General features: G+C 40.6%; 1 protein-coding gene across 1 annotated transcript; it reads right to left on the bottom strand.

Annotated features, from left to right (window-relative positions):
* mroh1 (maestro heat-like repeat family member 1) lies at window positions 1-22,905 on the bottom strand. The gene is made up of 45 exons (XM_076150355.1): window positions 22,750-22,905; window positions 22,184-22,287; window positions 21,068-21,213; window positions 20,331-20,462; window positions 19,338-19,500; window positions 19,062-19,160; window positions 18,786-18,937; window positions 17,672-17,812; window positions 17,378-17,470; window positions 16,385-16,463; window positions 15,409-15,522; window positions 15,201-15,274; window positions 14,957-15,079; window positions 14,641-14,748; window positions 13,840-13,984; window positions 13,705-13,745; window positions 12,786-12,927; window positions 12,630-12,682; window positions 12,257-12,364; window positions 11,932-12,051; window positions 11,660-11,782; window positions 11,338-11,484; window positions 11,183-11,209; window positions 9,740-9,862; window positions 9,525-9,604; window positions 8,925-9,066; window positions 8,462-8,557; window positions 8,180-8,284; window positions 7,958-8,093; window positions 7,653-7,765; window positions 7,051-7,203; window positions 6,822-6,878; window positions 6,549-6,646; window positions 6,269-6,434; window positions 5,810-5,979; window positions 5,547-5,684; window positions 5,307-5,421; window positions 4,900-5,046; window positions 4,644-4,710; window positions 4,393-4,514; window positions 4,009-4,158; window positions 3,763-3,897; window positions 3,570-3,672; window positions 2,848-2,913; window positions 1-2,768 (listed from the first exon to the last, which is right to left on the bottom strand). Exons 2-45 carry the CDS (start codon window positions 22,203-22,205, stop codon window positions 2,692-2,694), a joined length of 4,911 nt encoding a protein of 1,636 aa, XP_076006470.1. The 5' UTR covers window positions 22,206-22,287; window positions 22,750-22,905; the 3' UTR covers window positions 1-2,691.
* Window positions 22,906-23,047: the final 142 nt, after the last annotated feature.

The following is a 23,047-nucleotide window of genomic DNA, read 5'->3' on the forward strand; positions in this document are numbered from 1 at the left end:
TTGTTTAACGGATCGGTTTATTTCTTCGTTTTAAATACAATGATTGCCATCATCAACACTCTCCTCTGACATGAAGACACGAAAAATGACAAACATACTTGCACATTCACACAGTAGGCCGTCTGAAATGAACACATCCAATAATCACACGTACAGAGGACATACAACATTCACATCATTGGTATAAAGTTCATTACAGCTTTTAAAATACAGATGAACAGGACACTAATTATTGTTGTATTGTTCACCCTATGTACAAGCCATAGTGTCAGAAAGTGCCAGACGCCTCAAGTCCCTGTGTGTTAAAGATCTCAGAGGGGACATTTGTCCCTGTTCTACCCTGGAAATGGTAAATATTGTTAAAACGATTTGCATTCTACATAAATGAAAAGGTGTCTCACATGATCAATCAGAGACCAAGAACAAACATGTTTCTCCACTCCTGCATTGTGAAGCACTGTCATATTTTTGTGGATTGCGAAAAAGACTTGATTCATAGTACATTTATCCTCACTACACCATCAGTGAGCTGGAGAGTGATAACGTGGGTCATCACCAGAAAATGACAAAAAAACAAACAAACAATCAAAATAAGCACAACCTTTGCTACCTACTTCGCCAAATATTTAAAAAATAGCCTTCTTTGCTCAGGTTTTTACATCAGGGACTGCAGGTTGCTACAGGGCGTCATAGTGCAACAGAAAGAGTCAAACTGCAGGTACAAACACACGTGATTATAAACGTTCAAATAATCTATTGCTTTCACCTGATGTCATAGCTACCATTTGTTAAATTCTGCAGTGGACAGTTTGTCACAGAATCAATTCCAATGCTACTGAGGGGGACTCCAAGTTGAGTCCAATCTGATATGCATCCTCAATGGCATTGGAGGACCATCAGTTAGGGGACATTATACACATCATTGTTGCATGTACACACATCTTAATATACAGTACAACACAGTCAAAAATGTACAAGATAATAAGAGACCTGTGAACCCGCAACTGTAAACCTCTTTATGCACCCTCCACTATTAAATGGTACAATCACATGAAAACAACAATAAGGGCACTGAAAGCAAAAGGAAACGACATAACTAGAGTCTTTATAGTGCTGCTATAATACAAATACATGTTAAAAATAAACATTTGGCACCACAACGGCTGTAACTGTCTGTTCTACCTAGCAACACAGAAGAAACTTTTTTATTTGCCGGAACTGGCTGGTTCAGAATCCTTATTTGATAAAGTTCTGGCTAGTTTAGTTACAGAGCAAAAAGTCTGAGTGTGGAGAGAGCAACATGATATGATGCTCCCACCTGTCAGTTTCTTACTTGCTGCAATGACCAGGGCAAAGAAAAAGGAACCTCCCGAGCAAGTTATCATTCGGCTGGTACATTTATGATGGCTGCTACAGAATACTGATGTTGTATTTAATGTTTGGACATGTTTATGGCCGAACACTCTTGTGGCACTTCATGTGAAATTTAATGATATACCTGCTGATTAACTAGACAGTGAGCCATGCAGCCATCTGAGGTGTACCAAAACAATGATCATGCTGCACCAGCTAAAGTCCTGGTGGTGGCAGTGACGTACACACACATTACGTCTAAGAGTTGCAGGTCAGAGGGGAGGAAAGACTTGCAGTCGATCAATCAGATCTGAATGAACCAGTTCACGTTTTAACTAAAGGTACCGCGACGCAACTCCACTAGATTTATAGAAATAGTGACTAAGTGCTTACAAAAGTATTTGGCTACTATTTCGGTCTAATGTTGATCTGGAAACAGCAATGTGATGAGAATTTAAACTGCATCCTCCACCCAACAACAACAAACTCAATAACATGTTTACATCTGTTCAATCTGTACATTTAGAATTCTTGTGTTTGCTTCTATTCTAGACTTCACATTCACTTATTATTTATTTTATTTGCAGTGCTGCACACTTACATGATCTAAAATGTTTTACTATCAGGGATGAAGCTTTAAAACAATTTGCTGGTATGAATATATACAACACATTTAAACTACCAGCCCCAACCATGTGGGATAGCTCTATCACACACTGGACATATACCTTAACTGTGCATTATTCTAATTATTTGCTCATGATACCCGCAGAAACTAAATCTGCTCTGTAAGTGTGTTCAAGTCTTTGCATTAGAAACTTGTGTACTATATTTTATTGGCAGAACACAGTTAACAGCCTGTGATACTAACATACTGATGGAATTCATTAGATCTATTGTTCAGGTAGATGCTATGTATATACAGCAACAGTCTTTGGTCACTAAATATCCTTAAGACTTCCTTCTTTAATTCAAGTACCTTAGACAAGCGACAAAAAAGTAAAACAAAGCTAAAATGTGTCTGTGTGTTTTAATATCAGCGTTTTGTGGGAATGTTCCTTTTTGGCTCCATGTCTGCTCCTATTTTGGTCCCAATTTTGATTATAATGTAGGTTCCTCTTGTGTTTGGTTACAATATGTTTCTTGTTATGACTCCAACTTTAAATGTTGGGGTCTAAAGATTTCAGTGTACTAGAGCTAAAGTCTAAATATCAGTTCACTATTTCAGAAACTTTATATTCACCAGAAAGTAGGGACCTGCCACTTGTGAGTACACTTAGAGGAAACACTGATATGTGTGTGTATGTGTGTGTGTGTGTGTGTGTGTGTGTGTGTGTGTCAGTGGAAGTGTCCCATAGCCTCAGCAGCCTTCACTCTCACCAAAGGATCTGGATCTTGAAGCAACATCACAAGACCTGAGGATTAAAGACACAGATGACATCAGCACTGGATACGAGAGCAGTTTAAAGGAAATGAAAACTGTGCAGTGCAAACCATTAGTGATGGTGCCCATGTTGAGGTGGGAGAGATGTTCCTCTGGAAGGTTCCCCAATAGAAACCCTGAGAGAATAGACACACAGATCATGTTATAAGAAGAAGAAGCACTTAATGCAGGGCAGCCATGATACGGTGCCTGTGGAGCAGTTTGTGCGTTCGGTGCCTTGCTCAAGGGCACCTCGGCAGTGCCCTGGAGGCAAACTGGCAACTCTCCAGCTGCCAGTCCACTGTCTTGGTCCATACGGGACTCGAACCGGCGCCCATCCATCCCCAAGCTGAGTCCCTATGAACTGAGCTACGGCAGAAAGCACACGATGGTACAATCACACACTGTTGTACCTCGATCGTTTTCCTGATGCTGTCTTTATGAAGAAAGAATGTGAAACCCAATGTGGTTGTGCTTTTCACTAGGTAGGCTACTCTGATGGTAGGCTACTCTGATGACTAGTGATACTCGTGTTCTTGCACTGTGTACTGTAATGTCTGGCTGCTGGGTGAGTGTAGTGGAGGATTATAGAAGAAAGCAACCACAAGCTGAAATGGAGCAGGGCGGAGGTACATGGATGTCACATGATTTCAACATGTTGCTCTTATTACCTTATATTGCTTATGTCAAGAACCGCTACCTGTCTGTCTCTGTCAGTTATCGCCAAAAAACTGTTTAAGGCACCAAAGCTTACATATACTGTAGTGAGTGTCAGTGAGTGTCGTACTCATACCGATAAACATGGCAGCTCCTCCTCTAACCTCAGACCAGTTGCTCTTGAAGAACTGGATGACTGAGATGTGGTAGAAGTTCAGCATGCCAGGAAAGTCTTGAATCTACAAAACACAAAACATGAGCAGAACATGAAAGCACCGCCAGCATAAGTAGTTCAACCATTATATTTTATTTGTTATATTTGCTCTTACCAGGTACTTGGTGAGGTCATTGATGAACTCTCCATAGTGCAGGCTCTTGTCTTCATGGAGGTGGTTCTGAAACATGGTTGTGATCTGCTCTGATCCCATCACAGGAGCACACACGCGCATCGCATACTTGCATGCCTGGACACAGATGGATGCACAGACACACCGTTGGATACAGACAGAATACATATTTGTGCTGCACAATTTGACCATTTGATCCGTATGTGTGTGTGTGTTGTCATTTCCTACCTTGACCACATGTGGGTTTGGGTCGACCAGGTGTAACAGCAGGCTGACCAGAACATTGTGAATCTGGTCTTTGAAAAGTGGCTCACCCGAGCCAAACTTGGACAGATTCCCCAGCAGGTGGATGGACGCACAGCGGATCTCGTCGTTCTCCTAGAGGAGCACAGGAGGCACAGAGTCCGTGTGTGCTCTCACCTCTTTTCAATTCTATCTGTCACAATTGATCATCCTAGAACACATCACTACAGAAGACTGCCTGTTGTTTTACAGTTTGGTCAAATCACATCAAACAATCAGAGTTTGAGCATATTCTGCCACAAAATCTCACTATCTTCCATTATTGGTGCTAGAGATTTCACACAAACAGAAAGTAAAAGAAAAATTTACATTCTCAAGAAATGGCTTGATCTTCATAAAGATATAGACCACGAGTAGATGCACATTCTTCTTGTCCAGATGGAGCAGCACTTTAGACAGACCGGACATGGCCTCTAAGGTAATCAGTTTGCCTGCATAAAGAGATGAAGAGTAGTTTGGCATCAATTCACAGGCACAAGAATGATGTAGCCACGTAAATGGATGTACCCAAGAGTATAAGATATCTAGAGTATACTTTTCATGAGCAAAACTGAGGTTACCTGGATCATCCTTCTCCTCCATGCCTGAACTCATGGCTGCCAGCAGCTCCTTGGCATACTTATTCACCTGGTAAGAAATTAGATGAAAACAGAGAAAGAGAGAAAGGACAAAGTGTAACTAAACGAGGGAAAGTGTACATGAGACACTTTTTGGATCAGAGCCTGTGAAAACCACAAAAGAAACCTAAACACACGGACAACATGCAAACCCTGCACAGATTGTGTGCGTGTGTGTGTGTGTGTGTGTGTACAGTACCTTTTCAGGTGATCCTATGGCTATGTTGCCAAGCCCCCGCACAGCTAACATGCGAACGGTGCAGCAGGGGTCTGATATCCTCTCCATCATGTTGTTCATCAACACGTCTATCAACAGCAACTCAGTAACCACGTGATGGTTTAAGAGCTGCACAAAGAGGAAAAAAACATCTCGTCTTTTTCATGGTCACTACACGCATTTCCATTTCTGCAGTGAAGCTGGAGGATCATTTACAAACCAATATTTGTACTATGAACACAGATTTGGGCAGGTACAAGTAACACACTACTGTGACTGTTCATATGGTGTGTAATTTAAATGAATGGTAGGTGATAGTGTATCTGGACAACAAACACCATTATAATAATCATTTCACAATCACAGGAAATGGTGTGTATGTGTATCACCTCAGAGAAGAAAGCAGTGACAGTGATTCTCTGGCATTCATAGATGTTGTTCAGCGATGGACACAGACATTCCACGATGGAGGGCAGCTTGGGACCAGCATGCTTAGCTATTGCCCTACGAACATAACAAACATGCCTGATGACACTGGAATTGGAGCTTATTATGTCCGAAAGATGGATCATATTTGTTGCATTAAAATAACGCAGATCCGCTTGTCGTGCTTGAGTATTTATGTATACCTTGCTAGCAGTGTAACTCCAGTGGCATGTGTATTCTGTTCCTTCATGGCTGTCCAGGCATTATCCTCATCCAATTTCTTAATAACGTCATCTAACTGGGCTCGTGCTAACATGATTCGCAGAGCGTCAGCTGCGACCCTGAGACACAAGAGAAACAAGCATTACACCAAAACATTCAGCAGAACACACAATACTTATTTATTATATACAGTACATAGGTATCTCATTTGCATTTTACTAGACATAAGAAGACAGACTCTCACCCCGCTACATGGACAGAGATCGGATGTTTGGTATTGTCGTCCTTTGGAGCTGAAACACCAACACTGGCTCCAAGTCTGATAGTGAGACAGGAGAAGAGCTGAGGGAACAGATTGACCGCTGACGCCTGACTCTGACCATTTAACAACAGCTCTTTGAGACCGCATGTCATCTGGAAAGAAACGACACACATACACACACAAAGCACATGTGAGCATGAAGCGTGGAGTGAGTGTCACTATCTATTGTACATCTATGCGTCATCTATTGTACCCCTCAGGAGAGGAATGTGCTATGCTGCCTAGAATCATGTTGATCCAGTGATCTACATTTGTGAGCGATTTCAGCAAATCAGAAATGTATGGCCGATGCATAAAAACAAACAATGTGGCTTAATTTTAGACAGTGATGTTCATACCTGTGTGTGTGTGTGTGTGTGTGTGTGTGTGTGTGTGACTTACAGCCAGTGGTTGATTGGTGGCCACCTTTGTTGTCCCTGCTCTCATCATGGACTCTTTTCTGTCTACATAGGGTGCCATGATAAGCAGCTTTTCCATCACCATCTCCATGATCTGACTGGCTATGATCGGGTCTGCTCCCAACGCCATCCACATCTCACAGGTCCAGCTGGATGGACAGACAGCAAAACCCAATTTCAACAAAAAAAACTTTGCTAAGAGATGCAAGAAATACTGAAAAGATATCGTAATTAATGTGTTGCATGATCCATATGTAACATACTTGTCATATGGCAGTGGCTGGTTAATCAATGTATTCATTACAGTCTGTAGATGCTGAGAGGCCAAGATTAGGACCGTCTGTCCAACTGCCACCCTTACCTTGAAATAGGTACAATTGATAAATAATTGTATTATTACAGTCATTATTGGGATCAAACCCTGACAGGGTGAATCAGGTGTGTATGGATCAATGACTGGATGTTGATGTTAGATGTACAACCAAGTACAATGAAGGACAGTTAACATTGACATTCTAGTAACCATGAATTCTGACCTGCTCGTCTGTGATGTTCTGCAGACGCATGTGGAGAACCTCCATTATCTCTGGGACCTAACATACACACCACACATGAACACACACAATGACAGAAACTGAAAACCACTGTATTGTAAAATGTACTGTATCTTGCAATGTATTGCTCTATATGCAAGAGGACCTTAGCAAAGAGGGCTGTGAAAGCCTGTGCGTGTGTTTTCTGTGTGTGTGTGTGTATTTTTCTAACCAGGTCTTGTAGTGCACCTCCTCTGTTTTTCAGGAGAGTATTTAGGATGACAGAGGAGGCTCTGCAACAGTTGGTCTGAGTGTCAATCAGGCCCTCAAACAACATGAACACCAACGTTGTCAGCTGCTGCTGGGGTAGACGCTTACTCATTACCTGAGACACACAGAGCAGCAGGGGGAGAAAAACAGACGTTTACACTCACACATGTACAGGTACAGATTCAATAAATATTGACTTTATAACCCTCAAATGATATATAAAATATGGCAAGTGTTGTGGTCTTGGTTTCAGCTGTTATACTGTGTTGGTTATTGCTGTTACACAGTAAAATACAGTCACAAAAATTGACCTTCACTGCATGAGGTGTAGACAGAACTTTGAAAAAGAGTATAACAACAAAATATTATACAAAATATGTCACATAAAATGTATTGCTTGTGTGTCTTCTGGTGAGAAAAGAGGAGAATTAAACACAAGTAAAATAAGATAAGATACACCTTCATCAGTCCCACTGGGGGGAAATTTCCGGGTGGGGCTAATTCAATTAAAATACAATTTTAATTTATTTTAAATCAACATGAGTCAGTGCCTCGCTGAGGTACCTTGGTGAGGTCAGAGCAGGTCTTGTAGAGAACTGTGTGATCAGGGTTGTCTAGCCTGTCTCGCAGGGGTAACAATCCTTCCACAGCTTCATCCTTATAATCTAAAGAGAAACCTACACACAGAGATGTTCAAAACAAATAAATAAATTGTATACGTATATATACCACCCATATAAAAAACATGAAAATTAAAACAGCAAGCTTCACAAAAACTTAAATGCTAACAGGGAGAGGTAAGGATACATTACGTAACTTTGGTGAAAGAGAACCATCATTTAGTAATTCTAATCATAATGCATATTGACCTTCATATCGTAGCTGTATATTAAGCAGGGTGTATATACAGTTGATAGCAGCAGTGCGTACAGAAGGGTGAGGGTCGCTACAGCGTGGAGACAGTCGGCCAAGCAGAGCTCCAAGGTTGTGGAAGGATACCATGTTCTATTAACGGATGCACAGAAAGTCAGTTAGTAGTTAAAATTATATTCAAGCAGGTCCAAAATATGTGTATATGTGTGTGTGTGTACCTTAACAGTCAGGTTATCCAGGTAATAAGCCAGTATATGAGCTGTTGCTCTCACTGCCCTCTCTCTCTCATGGTAAAGACCTGAGCTCAACCATGATTCAACATGCTAAACAGGACAGAGAATCATGTTAATTCAGATTTCACAAACATTACAATATGAGAGATACTACATAAACTTCATAAACTAAAACATTACTGAGCCACTATTTATATTAACAGTACAAGGAGAATTACACAAATGACTACGCCAAAGAGCTGGTTAGGCTAAAATCACAGGCCTCACCTTGAAGACACTCTGCAGGCCATCAGGGGTGGGATCCTTGGCCAGGACACTCTGAAGCAGTTCCTCTAGTGCAGCCATGGTGTCTTTGTATAAAGTCTGTTCAGATATTCAGGACATGTTAAGACATATATGATAATATGATCACGTTAGGAAAGGCTTACAGAAATGTCCACAAACCCCTCTGAGGAATTCTGTTGGTGAAATACAAAATTCTTAATTAGTCCAATTACTAAACATTTAGTGATTTTTTTTTTACATTTTTTTTGTCAAAGTCTTCTAATGGATGACTAGTTTGGTAGAGGAAGATCAGAATCAGACAGGTTTTGATTTCTGATTATGAGTGTTATCATTTGTGTGAACATCAAATGATGTCCACACAACCACATTTTGTGACACATATGTGATGTAACTTTAATCTTTTACTATAAGAATAAATAATTGAAGGTCTTTTTCAATTGTTTACCTTTCTCTGTTTGGGGTCCAGTATCTCCTCTTCTTTAGTTTTCTCCGGAGTGTGTGTCTCAGCTGGCAGAGAAAATGTGCTGTTCACACACACCTTTAGCAAGTCAAAGCTCTCATTCTCGCTCAGTGTTGGCTCAAGGGGACTGTAAGTAATTGGGGTCAAGGATAAAATACTGAAAAATCTTTAGAGGACATTATTCTCAACTCAGGCCTCCCAGGATTTCACAATTTATTTTTTCGATTTTTGCAATAAACATCACTGATTTTGCTGTGTCAGTTTCCCACATTTTGCAGCAAAGGCAATTTCCCCCCTGCTCTCCAACCCACTCTCCTGGTATGAAATGGAACAGTAAAAAAAACAAGGACAAACCCAACATTATCTGTCTGTCTGTGATTTCCTACGCCTTTTTTCTTTAACATATTTCATATTAGTTGTTTGTACAACATCAACTCTTTCTTTACTTGGCCTAAAATCTCTTACCATTTTGTAGTTGTAGAGAAATAAAGCAACAATTATTCTAAACTGTTATTCACTGGCACTGCTGATTTAAGTATCGAGAGCACAGAAACGGTTGATTTGTTTTATGTAAGAGAAGGATACATCAGGTTGGCACAGGTTGTCATCACAAGATGGCGTACTGGAGTCCTCAAAGAATCAGCTGGCTCTGCCTTGATGAAATCCTAACCAGGGTAGAAAAGAGAAGAAACGAGATGGAAAGGTTATGAAACATCATCCACAGATCACACAGATGTATGTACACCTTCATGATTTGTATTCAAGAAAGTGAACTCGATGAAAGTAACTCTACTACTAACCAGCATAACAGTAATGAGCTCCTGTTTGTGAGAGAAGATGTAGCCTTGTTTCTTCACACACTCACTGATGGCTCTGGCTATGAGCCCAACACTCTGGATCAAACTCAGTTTCATGGTCAGATCCTAAAGCAGGGCGGAGAGGTACAGGATTGACAAAGACAGAAAAATAATGTACATAAACAGACCCAAAGATTTTGGTTAACCGAGCAATTGGACTGAATATGAAGAAAATAGAACACTGCATTTTCCAAGATGGCAGGAAACAGCAAGGCACACTGTATGCACACAGATGCAACTCTATGAAAGGGTTAGGCATAAGCAAAAACCAAATCATTCTAGGAATATACAAATCAAATCAATAAACTCAGTCATCCAAAACAACAATCAATCCAGCACAGAGTTGTAGATTGATCCTCCATGCCGTTGGATGAAGAGAAGTCTGAAATCAGAGTTGTGTGATTTGAGAAGGAGATTGGTTCACAAGTAAATCACTTGCAGGATCTGATCTAAGAAACAACAGCGCAGCATGAGGCCTGGAAACATTAAGTTGCTGTTAGGATAAGTAGGATGTTACAAAGCCTTTTTCACACCCAAAGCAAAACAGTTTATAGAGCAGTCAACCATTAAAAGAGAGTCCACATATAATACAATCTGGAGAGAAGAATTGTACAGAAATGAATTTGAAAGGAAGCCAGCATTAAGGTGATAACTGAATTTCACTTTTAAAAACGTGACCACCCTGTGGCTGAGTGAAAGAATGTGAAGATGTATCCGATTGCACAGTGAGGAATCAAAAATAAGAGGTCTTGTGTGATTCACATTACAGATTCAGAGGTAGGAATTAAGGTGGAATAAAAGTCTAAATACTAGACTTATCGAAAATTTGAATTTTGGCAACTTTAAACTGCCTAATCATGCTGCATTGGTGTGACGTTGCTGACGTACCCTGATTGAAGTTTAGAAAACTAGTAATATCATAATTTTGACCACACATTAATGGGTTAATTGAAAGATTTCACTGAGGTCGAGTCTTCTCACTTATCACAGCGCTACAGGATTTACAATTGCGGACATCTTAAACTTATATCAAGAGCCGTACAGTCTGTGAACACTCACTGTATCTAAGGTTGTTGCAAACCTATATCAAGCACTGAATAGTGACCCACATCAGTTTAAAGCATTTGCTGTCCATGTTTCAGAAATAATGGACTGCTGGTGGACCATTCAGAAAAACGCCATAATTCCATGCTCTATCTCAGTGAAATATTACTTTTTTTTGACAACCCTGAGCGAGTGAGCAGAGCATAGGAAGTAATACAAAGATGAAAGAGGAACGGGAGAAGTAAATTTGTAAAAGAAAAACGTTAACGATCAAGGACTGCTTGAAACAAAGACGATAGAGAAAAACGGAGCCAAAGAATCCCTGTGTTCCGGTGACAATACCTTAGTCTCTACTTTAATTCCCAGAACCTGTATGAAATAGAGGCGATATGCTCATCAGCTCACACACAAACACCCATTTCACCTCCAAGATCAACTTCTTATACAGAAGTCTCCCAGAAGTCTCCCATGTGAAGTTACACGAGTAATGTTCTTACCTTGGTATTAAAGTGTTTACTAATGCAGCGAAGGATGTCCCGGTCGATGCGAGTTACTATCTGTTCTGGAGGTGCATTCAGGGCCACTTGACCATAACACAGGATTAAAGTGCTTTTCACCTTCTCTATCTCAACATCATTGCGTTCCTGGAGAAAGAAAGGAGAGGAAAGACAAAAATAAACAAACAACAACATCAAAGAAGAAAATGGACAGAGGAAATAAAGAAGCAAAGGTCAGGATTGTAAAACAGCAGCTGTCAAGAAGTAAGAGGTCAACATTCACCAAAAAAGGCTATCAAAGAATACGTCCAACATGTCTTACTTTGAGCAGGTTGAAGATGCTTGGGGACTTCTTGAAGGCATCTGACTTGCTGAACTCATCTAGTTTGGCCAGAGTTCCTTCTAGGTGGCTGTTGGCACAAAGCCCGACGGCCATTGCTACTCCCTGAGACATCCAGCACACGCAGAGAGAAAACTAAATTTAGACTGAAGTCTGACAGAAACCCATCCAATTTTAATTCCACTACACCAAAGAAATAATCACATCGTGGACCTTTATTTCAAACCAGAAATGTTGACTGGCAGACATTTTACCTCTCTTTCCAGGGCATCAACGTGTCGTGCTGTGAGGAGGACTTGCTGCAATTGCTTTTTCACCACCTCCTTATTGTGGCACTGCTGGAGCGTGAATCCTATGCACCGATACAAAAATCGCTAGAGACGGGCACAGAAAGACAAATCATCTTTTTTTAATGCATGTATCTCGGTGATTATATCTACGTTGCAAGCTCATTCTGGGAGTCGTGAGATGACTTCCACAACCTCAGCAATATTACAGGTGTGTCCAGTGTGAGTCCTACAACAGTAACAGATAATCACAACGTGCTTCATTTCAAATAAGGTGTCTGAAAGGAATTACCTTCTCCTCTAAAGCACTGTTATAGGTAGAAAGGTATCGTGTGGACTCAGCTGCCAACTGACACACCCACTTGTCATCATCTAGAGTAGCCAGGGTTTTGGATAACAGCTGCAGAAAGAACGACATATCAGTCAAAACATTCAGGCAGATTTACAGATTTCCAAATCACAACAGCCACATAAATGAGAAAACACATAATTCTCTTGATTGAATGAAATCTAAATGAATGTAGGGAAACAATGATTCTGGCCCAATAACACTAAATAAATGTGAATATTCAGCCATGTTTGTAGCATAACACAAGGAAAGATAACCAAAAATAAATAATAAAGAAGAAGAAAGATATAGATAAAAGAATTAGATCAGAATATACCTTCAATAGTTTTTCATCCCATTGCTTCTTATTCAGACAGTCTGCTGTTGACTCTGGAAACAACAGCACTCAGTCACTACAATCAGTTTCTGTGAGACTGCTAGCTATTACATAACTTAACAACACACACAAAAAAGTGTTTACGTCCGTTCATACCATCTAATATTGAGAGTAATTTAGGAATCTCCTTTTCCCACAGAGTTTCTGCATTGGGGTGGATGTTGAGACTGAGGACATGCAGGAGAGAGAGAGATGGAGCGCCATGATCTCTGCAATTGAATGGGAACGCTGCATTCACCTGGGACATGACCAACACACACCCAAAAACACACAGATAGACACCCATTAAGAATGTTTCTTTTTCAAAGAATAATGTTACATTTTGTCATGGTGGAAAAAAACATGGGGCAACAACACAATATGTTTATTATAATACCTGTGATTGTGGGCTGAAACTATCTGCTATTATCCTACTGCTTTGCATAAATCTCTGACATAAGGTCTTCTGTTAAGTGAGAGGGAAGAGAAGTGAAGCTAGTGATTTGCTTCCACAGGGAGGCTACAGAAAGTGTTGTGACTCTTGTGGAATGCATTCACCACCTACAGTTCATGGATCTAAACAAAAACATCACTGTGTCACTGTGTGTGTCACAGTGTGTGTCACAGTGTGTGTGTCACAGTGTGTGTGTCACAGTGTGTGTGTCACAGTGTGTGTGTCACAGTGTGTGTGTCACAGTTTATGAAACATTCTGTTGACTGCCTGCAGGGTTGCTCTAGCCGGTGACTGTCTGTTAGTTCTACACTCCATCAAACCCAATCATTTGACGTTTACAATGCAGTGCTTGTTCACATCAGAAGCTTTTCCCCCCCTCAATCTGACATGTATGACGTAGGTGATTTAAAACACAAACGTCAAGCACCGGTACTGGAGTATTATTTATCTGTCAATCATGGAGGCCAAATGTAAGACCAAAAGGATATGCAGGCCAGCCAAATGAATCACTACAGTAGCCACGATGTCATCAGTGTTTGGAACGAAGCTGTTTGAGTGTGATATACAGTTGGTTGTACTTACCAGCAGCCTGATCATCAGAGTTTGAGGGGAGGGCAGATTGACTGCAGGGGAGAAAGCATAAAATACAATACACTGTATTTCCCAGGTAAACTGTCATACATTCATTCATCATCTGTTCAGGAAGTGTACTCTTACCTTGCTGTGTGAAGTCTATCTTTAAGCTTGCATCTTGGTTGTTTTTCTTCTTGTTGCCCAGCACAATCAGACTCTTACACAGAGGAGTGGTGGCATTGCTAAACTGCGGAGGGGTCAAATAGTACAGCAGCTTGGGCCATAGTACCTACAAACAACAAAATACATGGTGATGAGTGTCATTTGCTGTGTTCAACTGAATCCAGAAACAAGTTTCAATGGCACAAAAATTGCAACAAAAGCAAATCTTATCTCAGCTCAGATGTCTACTGAAACACAGTAATGCTGATTTACTAAGCAAGTCACAATAACCAAGTCAGTCCCAACTTACTCGTTAAGTAGAAACGTACATGCGTGTCACTAAGGTATCTTTTTTTTTTTTTTCAAATGCACATTTTGTTAGTCAATAGTGACATAAACATCACCAACTTGCCTCTAAAAGTAAAAAGTCCAGACACAAATGAAGAGACTTCAAAGTTCCACCAACAGATATGTCAACAGGTTTTTAGTATTAGATAGTGACTTATAGTTAAAGATCTACAAGACAACAATCTTCTAAATGTAAAGGTGGAAGGTCATTCAGTGTGTTGCATACACAACTGGTGCAATGTCCATAACATTTGTATTGTGGTGACAATTTGTTTAGTTTAGCCCTAAGTAGAGCGTTGACCTGGGCACTTTCACCATATAATTCCTGGTTTTGGGAAACGCTGAAACCCCTTCATGTCGACGGCTTAAACGAGTTGAGTCATACACGAGTACATCAACAGAGACTGAAAGGAGGACAGACATATGGATACTAACATCAGTAAGTCGTCCAACGGTGGTTGTCAAAAGATGAAGACTGTTATCACACATAGTCCTCAGTGCCTCATCAGTCACCTCTTCTGGATCTGTGGGCTTCTGGCCACGCTGAAGACACAAAACACAATTAAATAGTCGATTAACTTTTGTGACGTGCAATAAACACTGCAGCCTGTAGGGGTAGGTCTTTACAACTTGTCAACACAGGGTGCAGCTAAGTCACTTATTCTAGTCCTGTGATTATGGCTGAACAGATCCAGCACAGACTATGATGGAGGACTCAAAGCTACACCCAGCAGAATAACACAATCTTTACCTGATAGGTGTCGTGTAAGGCACAGTGCTGAACAATGAATCGAACAAGTAACTCCCCTCCTTCTAACTCCAGATAGCCATGATGAGCCATGGCACTGATCACTTGGACCACATGCTTCTTCACCTGAGAAACATAGAGTGAGTCAGTGTGTGAGCCATTCTAATGCCATTGGCAACTTCAGGAAAACAAAAATGCTGAGAGAGACAGCTGTTATATAATGAGGGTAAAACCTCATTTGTGTTACCTTGTTGTTGTGGTCAGCCATTGGTTGTCTAATGCTGGACAGAATTAGGAGCCTCTTGCTCTCCATAGTGGAAGCTGTAGCACACACACACGGATCCACACACAGTTACTTGATATAACTCAGGACACTGCCTGGCAAATTCATTTTCTTTCTATTAACCACCCTAATGACAAAACTATTAATGAGTCATTTCTGTGTATTTTCTCACTTGTGGAGTTTATAAGGTGACGTAGCACAGCCAGGGAACCCATCCTGCTTCGCTCGTTACTGTTCTCCAACTTCTGAAGAACAAACATAACGAGCCGGTCTGGGAAGGAGTTTGCTAAAAGGAGAGGACGAGAGGAGAGAAAGCAAGAAAGACAGAAAAATGTCAATTGAATGGTCAACTAAGAGCAACAGAAAAAAACAGATGAGGACATGGAAGCAGCTGTCACAGTTAATATCATTATACCATGAGGTTCAACCAGTCCAACCTCCTAATGGATGATCTCATTACTTTTCTTGTGACTGCACAGAACTAAAATAAACTGAATGCCCTACTGCTTTTTGACTATAATCTCCTCTTAGCACAGTTCCATTTAATTGCCACAGACCTTTTGAAGACCACTGAAGTGGTCTTCAAAAGGAATGTTTATGTGAAAAATAGAATTTAGAATAAAACTTCACTGGTTCTAAACACTGTAAATACACCTGTATCTCTGTATCCCTGCAGTAAGCTGCAGTAAATCTGTACAACAAACGAATCACACGCCAAGGAGATCAAACACACTGAACCGGCTAAACTCACTCATCAGTACATTTTAAAATTAGAGTTGAGAAGAGAAGAGCTCTGGGCTGCGTCTGGAGCCGTCTGTCGTGGGCCTGTACAGCCCTTTGAGACATTGTATGTGGTATTCGGCTAGACAAATAAACCTGATTTGACGCTAAACAGTGAATTCCTGCTCCCAACCCCTATATTTCTTGACTTGACAATTTAGTTATTACATTTGGTGTTTCAACTTTTCGGATTTGCATTTAACATCAGGACATATTTTACTGGACAACTAGTCTCAGACAACAGCAACACATAGCAAAATGATTCCATTGGTATATGTATGTTAAATGAGAAAACAAGAGGCTGTGATGATCACTGTCACACTGAAATGGCAAACTGCTGTAATGCATCCCTGATGAGCACGTGCTACCTAGCAAGCTGAAGCAGCGCAGGACCTCGTTGTGGTTCTTGACAGTGGGAGGGTTACTGTAGTCCGTAGGGGCCGACACCTGAGGAAGGCACACAAAAAAGTTACACTGCGTATATAGTGTGTACATTTGCTGGCTGAGAACTTTGTCATGCCACAGCAAGCTTCAGTGAGCACAGATGGTGTTCTAACAACACAACATAGTTCCTGTTACACCCACAGCCTGCTAAGGTTGGCAAATAAGGAACAATCATTGTTTAAGATGCTTAGAATGAAACTCTGAATAATCTCTGTACTGATTGAAACAATATAGTGCTAAATATATATTAGACAATTCTATTGTGTAATTATATATATATATATGACTGCTGTCACTGGTATTGGGCATTCCTTTGAAGGGTGAGTGAAAACACCCTGTAGTGCACATACTGTATGCATCTGCTGTTGACAGAGTCACTGTGGTTGTTGCAACACTAAAGCCACTGATCCAAGCTGAGTCACAAGGTTATGAAAGCATCTGACTACAGTGGCTCTGGCAATCATTTGACAGTTTTAAAAAGAAAGGTCACGAGGAATGCTACATTTCCTCAAAAGGAGTGATCCATATGTCAAAGACCTTCAGTGCTTTAGACACAGAGCTAGAGGACTGGATTACAGTGGGAGAGCAAAGATGAATGGTGGAATTGGTCCATCACAGAACTCCCAACAAGCTCGGAAAATAAAGAAAAACTCAGTGAAAGTGAAATCCCAACACCAATCAATGAAGTAAAAAAGGTATCAAAACCTTTTATAGGGACGCAATTTAACTTCAGCTGCTAAAAAACTAATTTGGGTGTCTATTAGAGATTAGATCAATGCAACACGAGTCACCAGAAGAATTAGACAGCAAATAAAAAAGTGTGCTCATAATCCGGTCGATTTCTAAAAATGGCAGGCGCTGATGGAAGGGGGGACAAGCAGTAGGGGTATTTGTGTGTATTTGTACTGTGTACGTACTTGCTGATGCAGTGCTAAGAGCAGACTGTCCAGTTGTGTCTCCAGCACCCTACTGCCCATGTTCACAGAAGCATCTAACACTTGGCACAGACTCTGAGAAGAAGGAAGAGGAAAGGATATACAAGGATATACAGGATACATAATGTAATATAAGACACACGTCTTCTATTTGAGGTTATAACATCCAGATCAGCATTTTTTGAATCTCACTTCAGAGCACACAGGAAGCCTGCAAGAATCGCAGTTTATAATTGGTGAGCAGTCTGCCTGTGTGGTGCTGCAGTCTGTACCTACCTTACTGATGACGTAGTGTTCATTGTTTTTCTTATAAAGGGACAGGATAGCCGGGATGAGTTTAGGAATCTGCTCCTCTAGTTTATCACTGGCCATCAGGTGGCACATTGAGCCCACTGCCTCAGCCACGGTTAGCCTCAACTGGAACGCACAGACAGACATGACACGGATGAAAAGATGATTAATGCAAAAACTTTCCACTTTAATAAAATGACCAACTGATGGCTAGATGTAATTTGTATCGATCACTAACATTTGTGAAAACAGCACCCTGATTTCAAACCGCAGAAATTCTGCGTCAGACTGAAACAGTTATTTATTTCTGTCTCTGTATTTCATGCATCCATGACATGAAAATGGAGAAATACCACTGTGACGCCTCTTTCAGGGCAATGTCATGAAATGTACTGAATGAGAGAGCATGGTTCACATATAGCCTACACAAAAACATATGAAGTTGCTCCAAGTAATAAGTTCATGTTAATAAGTTAATAACGTTGAGGCTGTTAACTGTAATTGGGGCAAATAGGATCCCTGCTTTCACTAATGTAGCACGAGGGCACAGTGGTTAAATGGTTAGGATTACATAGGAAGTATGATACACTGTATTAGAGGCTTTAAGAGATCAAAAACATTAATGGTTATCAAGTTAAACTTACATTTTGCTGTTTCAGAAACTGCCGACTTCAACATTTACTCAATCAATACCTTGTCATTTTTCAAAAGGCGTTTCTTTACCTGACTCTTGCAATTGTGGAGACTATTTTGGTTGGCTTGCCTACAGTGAAGTATCTGTATTAGTATTCATCATTGTTACTTTACATCGTTGCTTACTTTACTTTCACTCAAGCATGAAGTTTTTTTTAAAATGGGGAATCAACAAAAGGCTACTAACCAATTTAAGTTACTTAAGCTTCTCTGATCTTTTTCATAGTAGCTTCACAAAGTACTACCTTAATGTCTAAGTGCCCAATGTGTGGTCTGCTGTCTACCAATTATCAAACCATGTTGAGATGACCCCTCACATCATCCTGCGAATGATCGTTGTGCATGAACTGATTCTGCATTTTGAAATTCAGTTATGTAAAATTATACTGCATTATAATGGCCTTACCTTTGAGTCCCTGCTTTGTAACCAATTATTGAAGAGTATGTCAAAAGCAGCATAGATTTCACTGGAGAATGTGTCTTTCCTGACCGTGGGATCTGGAGCCTTATCCAGGTTGGCCAGGTACTCTAAGATGCTATCACTGAAATGACACAGAGCTGGAAAGGCAGAAAGAAAAACAGTGGAAAGGGCAGAGACAAGAGTAATAGAGAAATGGTAAAGTAAGAGTTGCATATTTTGAAGGTACAATCAAATTTAAGAACAATGTGGGGTGTTTCTTACCAGAGGAGAAGATCCACCTCATCTTGTCCTGTTTGGCCAAGCTTAGCATGGGCAACATGGTGCCCAGAATGGCATTGAGGAAGGGCACCATGCCATAAACTGGAGAGCAAGGGGAAGAGGACAATGATGAGGGCAAATCATTAGTTATGTTTCCAAATCTATACAATAATAAAGGAAGATTTCATCCTGCTGAGACTAATTGCAAAAGTGTGTGTGTGTGTGTGTGTGTGTGTGTGTGTGTGTGTGTGTGTGTGTGTGTGTGTGTGTGCGCACTACCATTGGAATCGGAAAGGTTGGCTAGTGTCTGGATGACAAAGAAGTGTGGCAGGACCCCGGGCTGAAACTTGCTTAGTATTTCCTCCATTATGTCATTGATGTGTTTGTTACCCACGGCAACCAAGATATTACTGGCTGCCTGCTGCCAATCAGGAACAACTTCCTATGTGAACCAGAAACAGACAGCCAGGAAGACAACAGTTAAAATGGGTGCAGGGAAGACAGAGATGTTGTCTTCTGATGTCAAATACTATTTTTGTGCAACTGCCAAGTACCTTATTCAGTAACAGCAGAAAAAGGAAGAAAATAAAAACCATGATCATATACTGTATAGATTCACAACCTTCTCAGATCCATTGCCGGTGCTAGCTGATCACAATGGATCAGGTAATACAGAAGCATGTTCATTACTGTTCAAGTTGCATGACAACATAACAACATACACAACACAGTGAGAAGTCACTTCCTGACTGACACTGCAAAAAGGCAAGTGTGAAATGTGTACCGTTGCTGAATCCAAATGTGTTGTAACATCAGACAGAAGTTAGTGGTAGCACTGCTAAAATTTTAACGTTAATATTTAGCAATAAAAGGGAAGATATGGAACCTAAATGGCAGCATGGACATACAGTGCATGAATGGCAGGGACATTCCATCAAAGGTTAACATCTGTTTTTCAGTTCTGTGTTTTGCTGCCTTTGTGCGCTAATGAACTCAGCTCTTCCTCTACTGTAAATCCAGCCACATCCTCTACAGCCTTTTCATTTACACATTTTCTTATTATAATAACAATACATTGAGTCATTAAGTTTCAAACATTTCATCATCGGGGATATCATTTATCATGCGGCAAATAAAGGCATATAAGTAAGGAATGAGAAATGTTTTGCCATTATCCATTTGCACTCTAAATGTAAAATATTAAATGTATTCAAAATTCAAATGTAGTCAAAATGCTATAATCCACAAAAAAAGACTAAATAATTCTCATACTTTGGACCGTGTCATTTCATCTGAGGCCAAGGAGATGATGCTCTTTATCTTTGGATAGCTGATGTCCTCTATTCGGCTGCTTACAATTAGTTCAATCGTCTGCAGGATAACAACTCTGTGGCTCACTACCAACTGGAGGAGAGGAATGAAGAAAAGAAAAACAAGGGCAGGAATGCCAATGAACATAAATCATTCACCTGCAGGAGAAACAATGAAGCAATGTGGTCTTATATATGTAGAGATTTATGTGGCTACCTACACTGTCACATTCTACACACTCAGTCAAATTTAAGTTTGTAGTTGGATTTCTTGTGGACCAACTAGTAAATACAAAATCATTTAATACAACATATTAATGAAAAAGACATCTGTTGAACTATGTGATATAGTACAAAGAGACTTTCCCTGGCATGATCACAAGGCCAAGGGCCGTGACGGCATGATAAGACATTGCATCATTGCATATAGAGACATAATGAGTCAGGGCTCTGTAGTCACATGTATTTATGGGGCAAATATCTATTATCACATTTAATGGGTGTCAATTATTTTGTCCAGACCGTTTTCATTTATATTATTATTCAAAAATCTGATTTGACTAACGCTGAAGTGCTGAGGTGTGATTAAGGAATAATGAATATAGCAGCGGCACAAGTAACAAGTCACAGCACAATTGTGTTTTAGTTGGTAGCCCTGACTCATGTCTGACAATCTGACAGGGGTTTGACAGGTTTTACCTTTGGGTGTTTGAGGAGGTAGTCCTGACACATTGCTAACACTCTGTCAGGCTGCTGTTTTCCCAGAGTCAACATGGACTTTCTGACCTGCTCCTGGACTACTGAGTCTTTGTCATTGGCTGCATCTAGGAGAGCCAAGGTCACCTCTAGGGTACGAACAAAGCAGATAAGAGACACATATGAAGCATGTGATAGGTAGAAACAATATTGTAGTGGTAGGCTTTGCTGAAAAATAGAGTAAACATAGATGCATAGACACAAAACAGCATTTAGAAATGCATAGTCATCAAGCTTAAGCACCTTGAGATCAGCTGAACGAAAGGCTAAGTTCAGAGTAACAGCTACAGAAAAAAGTATCCCTCTTACATCTGCAATACAGGGTCCAACATCGTATGAGATATACAGATCAGAAACCTCCACAAGCTACTATTCACTAGTGTCCTGTTAAAAGTTAGGCCAGTTTGAAAATGAATTCAAATCCAACAATGGGTGTACTTCCCTTAAATCCTTAAATGGTCTGCCGTCTCACTCATTAAATGATTGTGCAGAATGTTTGCTCTTTCTAGCTCTGTGCAGTTGTGCAACCTTAGAAGCATTTGTTTTTGTGGAGCTACAACAGTAAGGGGAATAGACACCAGTGCAACATTACTCTTTAATGTTGTACTTAACCATCCAACACAATTTCTTACTGACTACTGAGATTAGCTCACTATGCAGTCACCACACTTAAAGGGTAAAATGTTCAGCATGATTTCCTGGGCAAAAATGGTTAGGGTAAAAACAAAGCCCTCTTAGATCAATCCTTAAAAATGACTACAGTTGAAATTCAGCTGAATGACAGGATGGCCTGAGGAAACACAGCACAACAGCAAAATTCTTATGAGACACAAAAGACAGATCAGATCAAGTACATGGATTCGCATAAATAAACAAGGATTTTTCCAGACTCAGTCTTCATGTTCTGACAAGGTTCACACTAGAGTTGCAAAACAAGACCGGTGAGCTGGGAGCAGGTGTGGTGATTTGTAGGTGTAGGAAGTCTACAAAACAAAATCAGGGAGTATACTGAGGAAGAGGAGAGGAGAGGATCGGAATGGAAAGGAGAGGAGAGCTTACGTTCTACATCCGTGTCATCCATGGTAGAAGCCTGGATTCTTGGGGACTGTGGCTGAGGACAGAGCTTCCCTCTGAGGGGACAGAGGGGCAGGAGCTGTCTGGAGCTAAGGGTTGAATAATGGGACATAAAGTGTCATCATTCCACATAGTACCTATAATAAATATGCTCTCTTCATCTGTGAAAGCCCACACACCAACAGCAAGGCATTTGGGTATATTTGTTTTTACTTAACCTAATTTTCTGAATAGAATCAGTTAAGCGAAGATTAAGATGTCACTGAGTGAAATGAAATTGAATTTACTACACATATAACAAAAGTCAAACTGAGACTGTCAGATGTAATTTAACTACAGTGATAAAAAGAAGATGACAATAATGACAAACTCTTTCGCCGAGTCAAACTGTACGTTACAGTTTGCGTAGTAGGGTGCTGGTGCTCCTAAAGCGAGCTAACCTTACAACAAGCAGTAAACAAGCATGCTAATTTAGCAGCTGCTGCTACGGAAGAGCCTCTCTCCTCACACCGCATCAGCGAATAGCACAGTCCCGCTAAACCCTAACTTACCGACAGGCTTTCACCCTCCTCAGCACTGTAAACCTCTCCCCCGGTAACACTGCCTCTCAGTTCGGTTTCGACCCGCCGTTTCGTAGCGGTGCTCCACGCAGTTTAGCTACTGTCATTGTCTCTGTGACTCACTGCAGGTGTAAACACGCCAGGTCATGTGCCTCAAGTCAGCAGGAACGTATCAGGGAGGGGAGGGGCCAAGCATAGAAGCAGAGCACATAGAATGGATCTGCCGAAGATCATCGACAACGAAACAGACGACTACTATTACTGTCAATCAACAAACCTATCTATGTAA

The sequence above is a fragment of the Genypterus blacodes genome, unplaced genomic scaffold (assembly GCF_046128005.1).
Source record: "Genypterus blacodes isolate CSIRO-AG114 ecotype Tasmania unplaced genomic scaffold, CSIRO-AGI_Gbla_v1 ptg000052l_1, whole genome shotgun sequence".
NCBI classification, from domain to species: domain Eukaryota; kingdom Metazoa; phylum Chordata; class Actinopteri; order Ophidiiformes; family Ophidiidae; genus Genypterus; species Genypterus blacodes.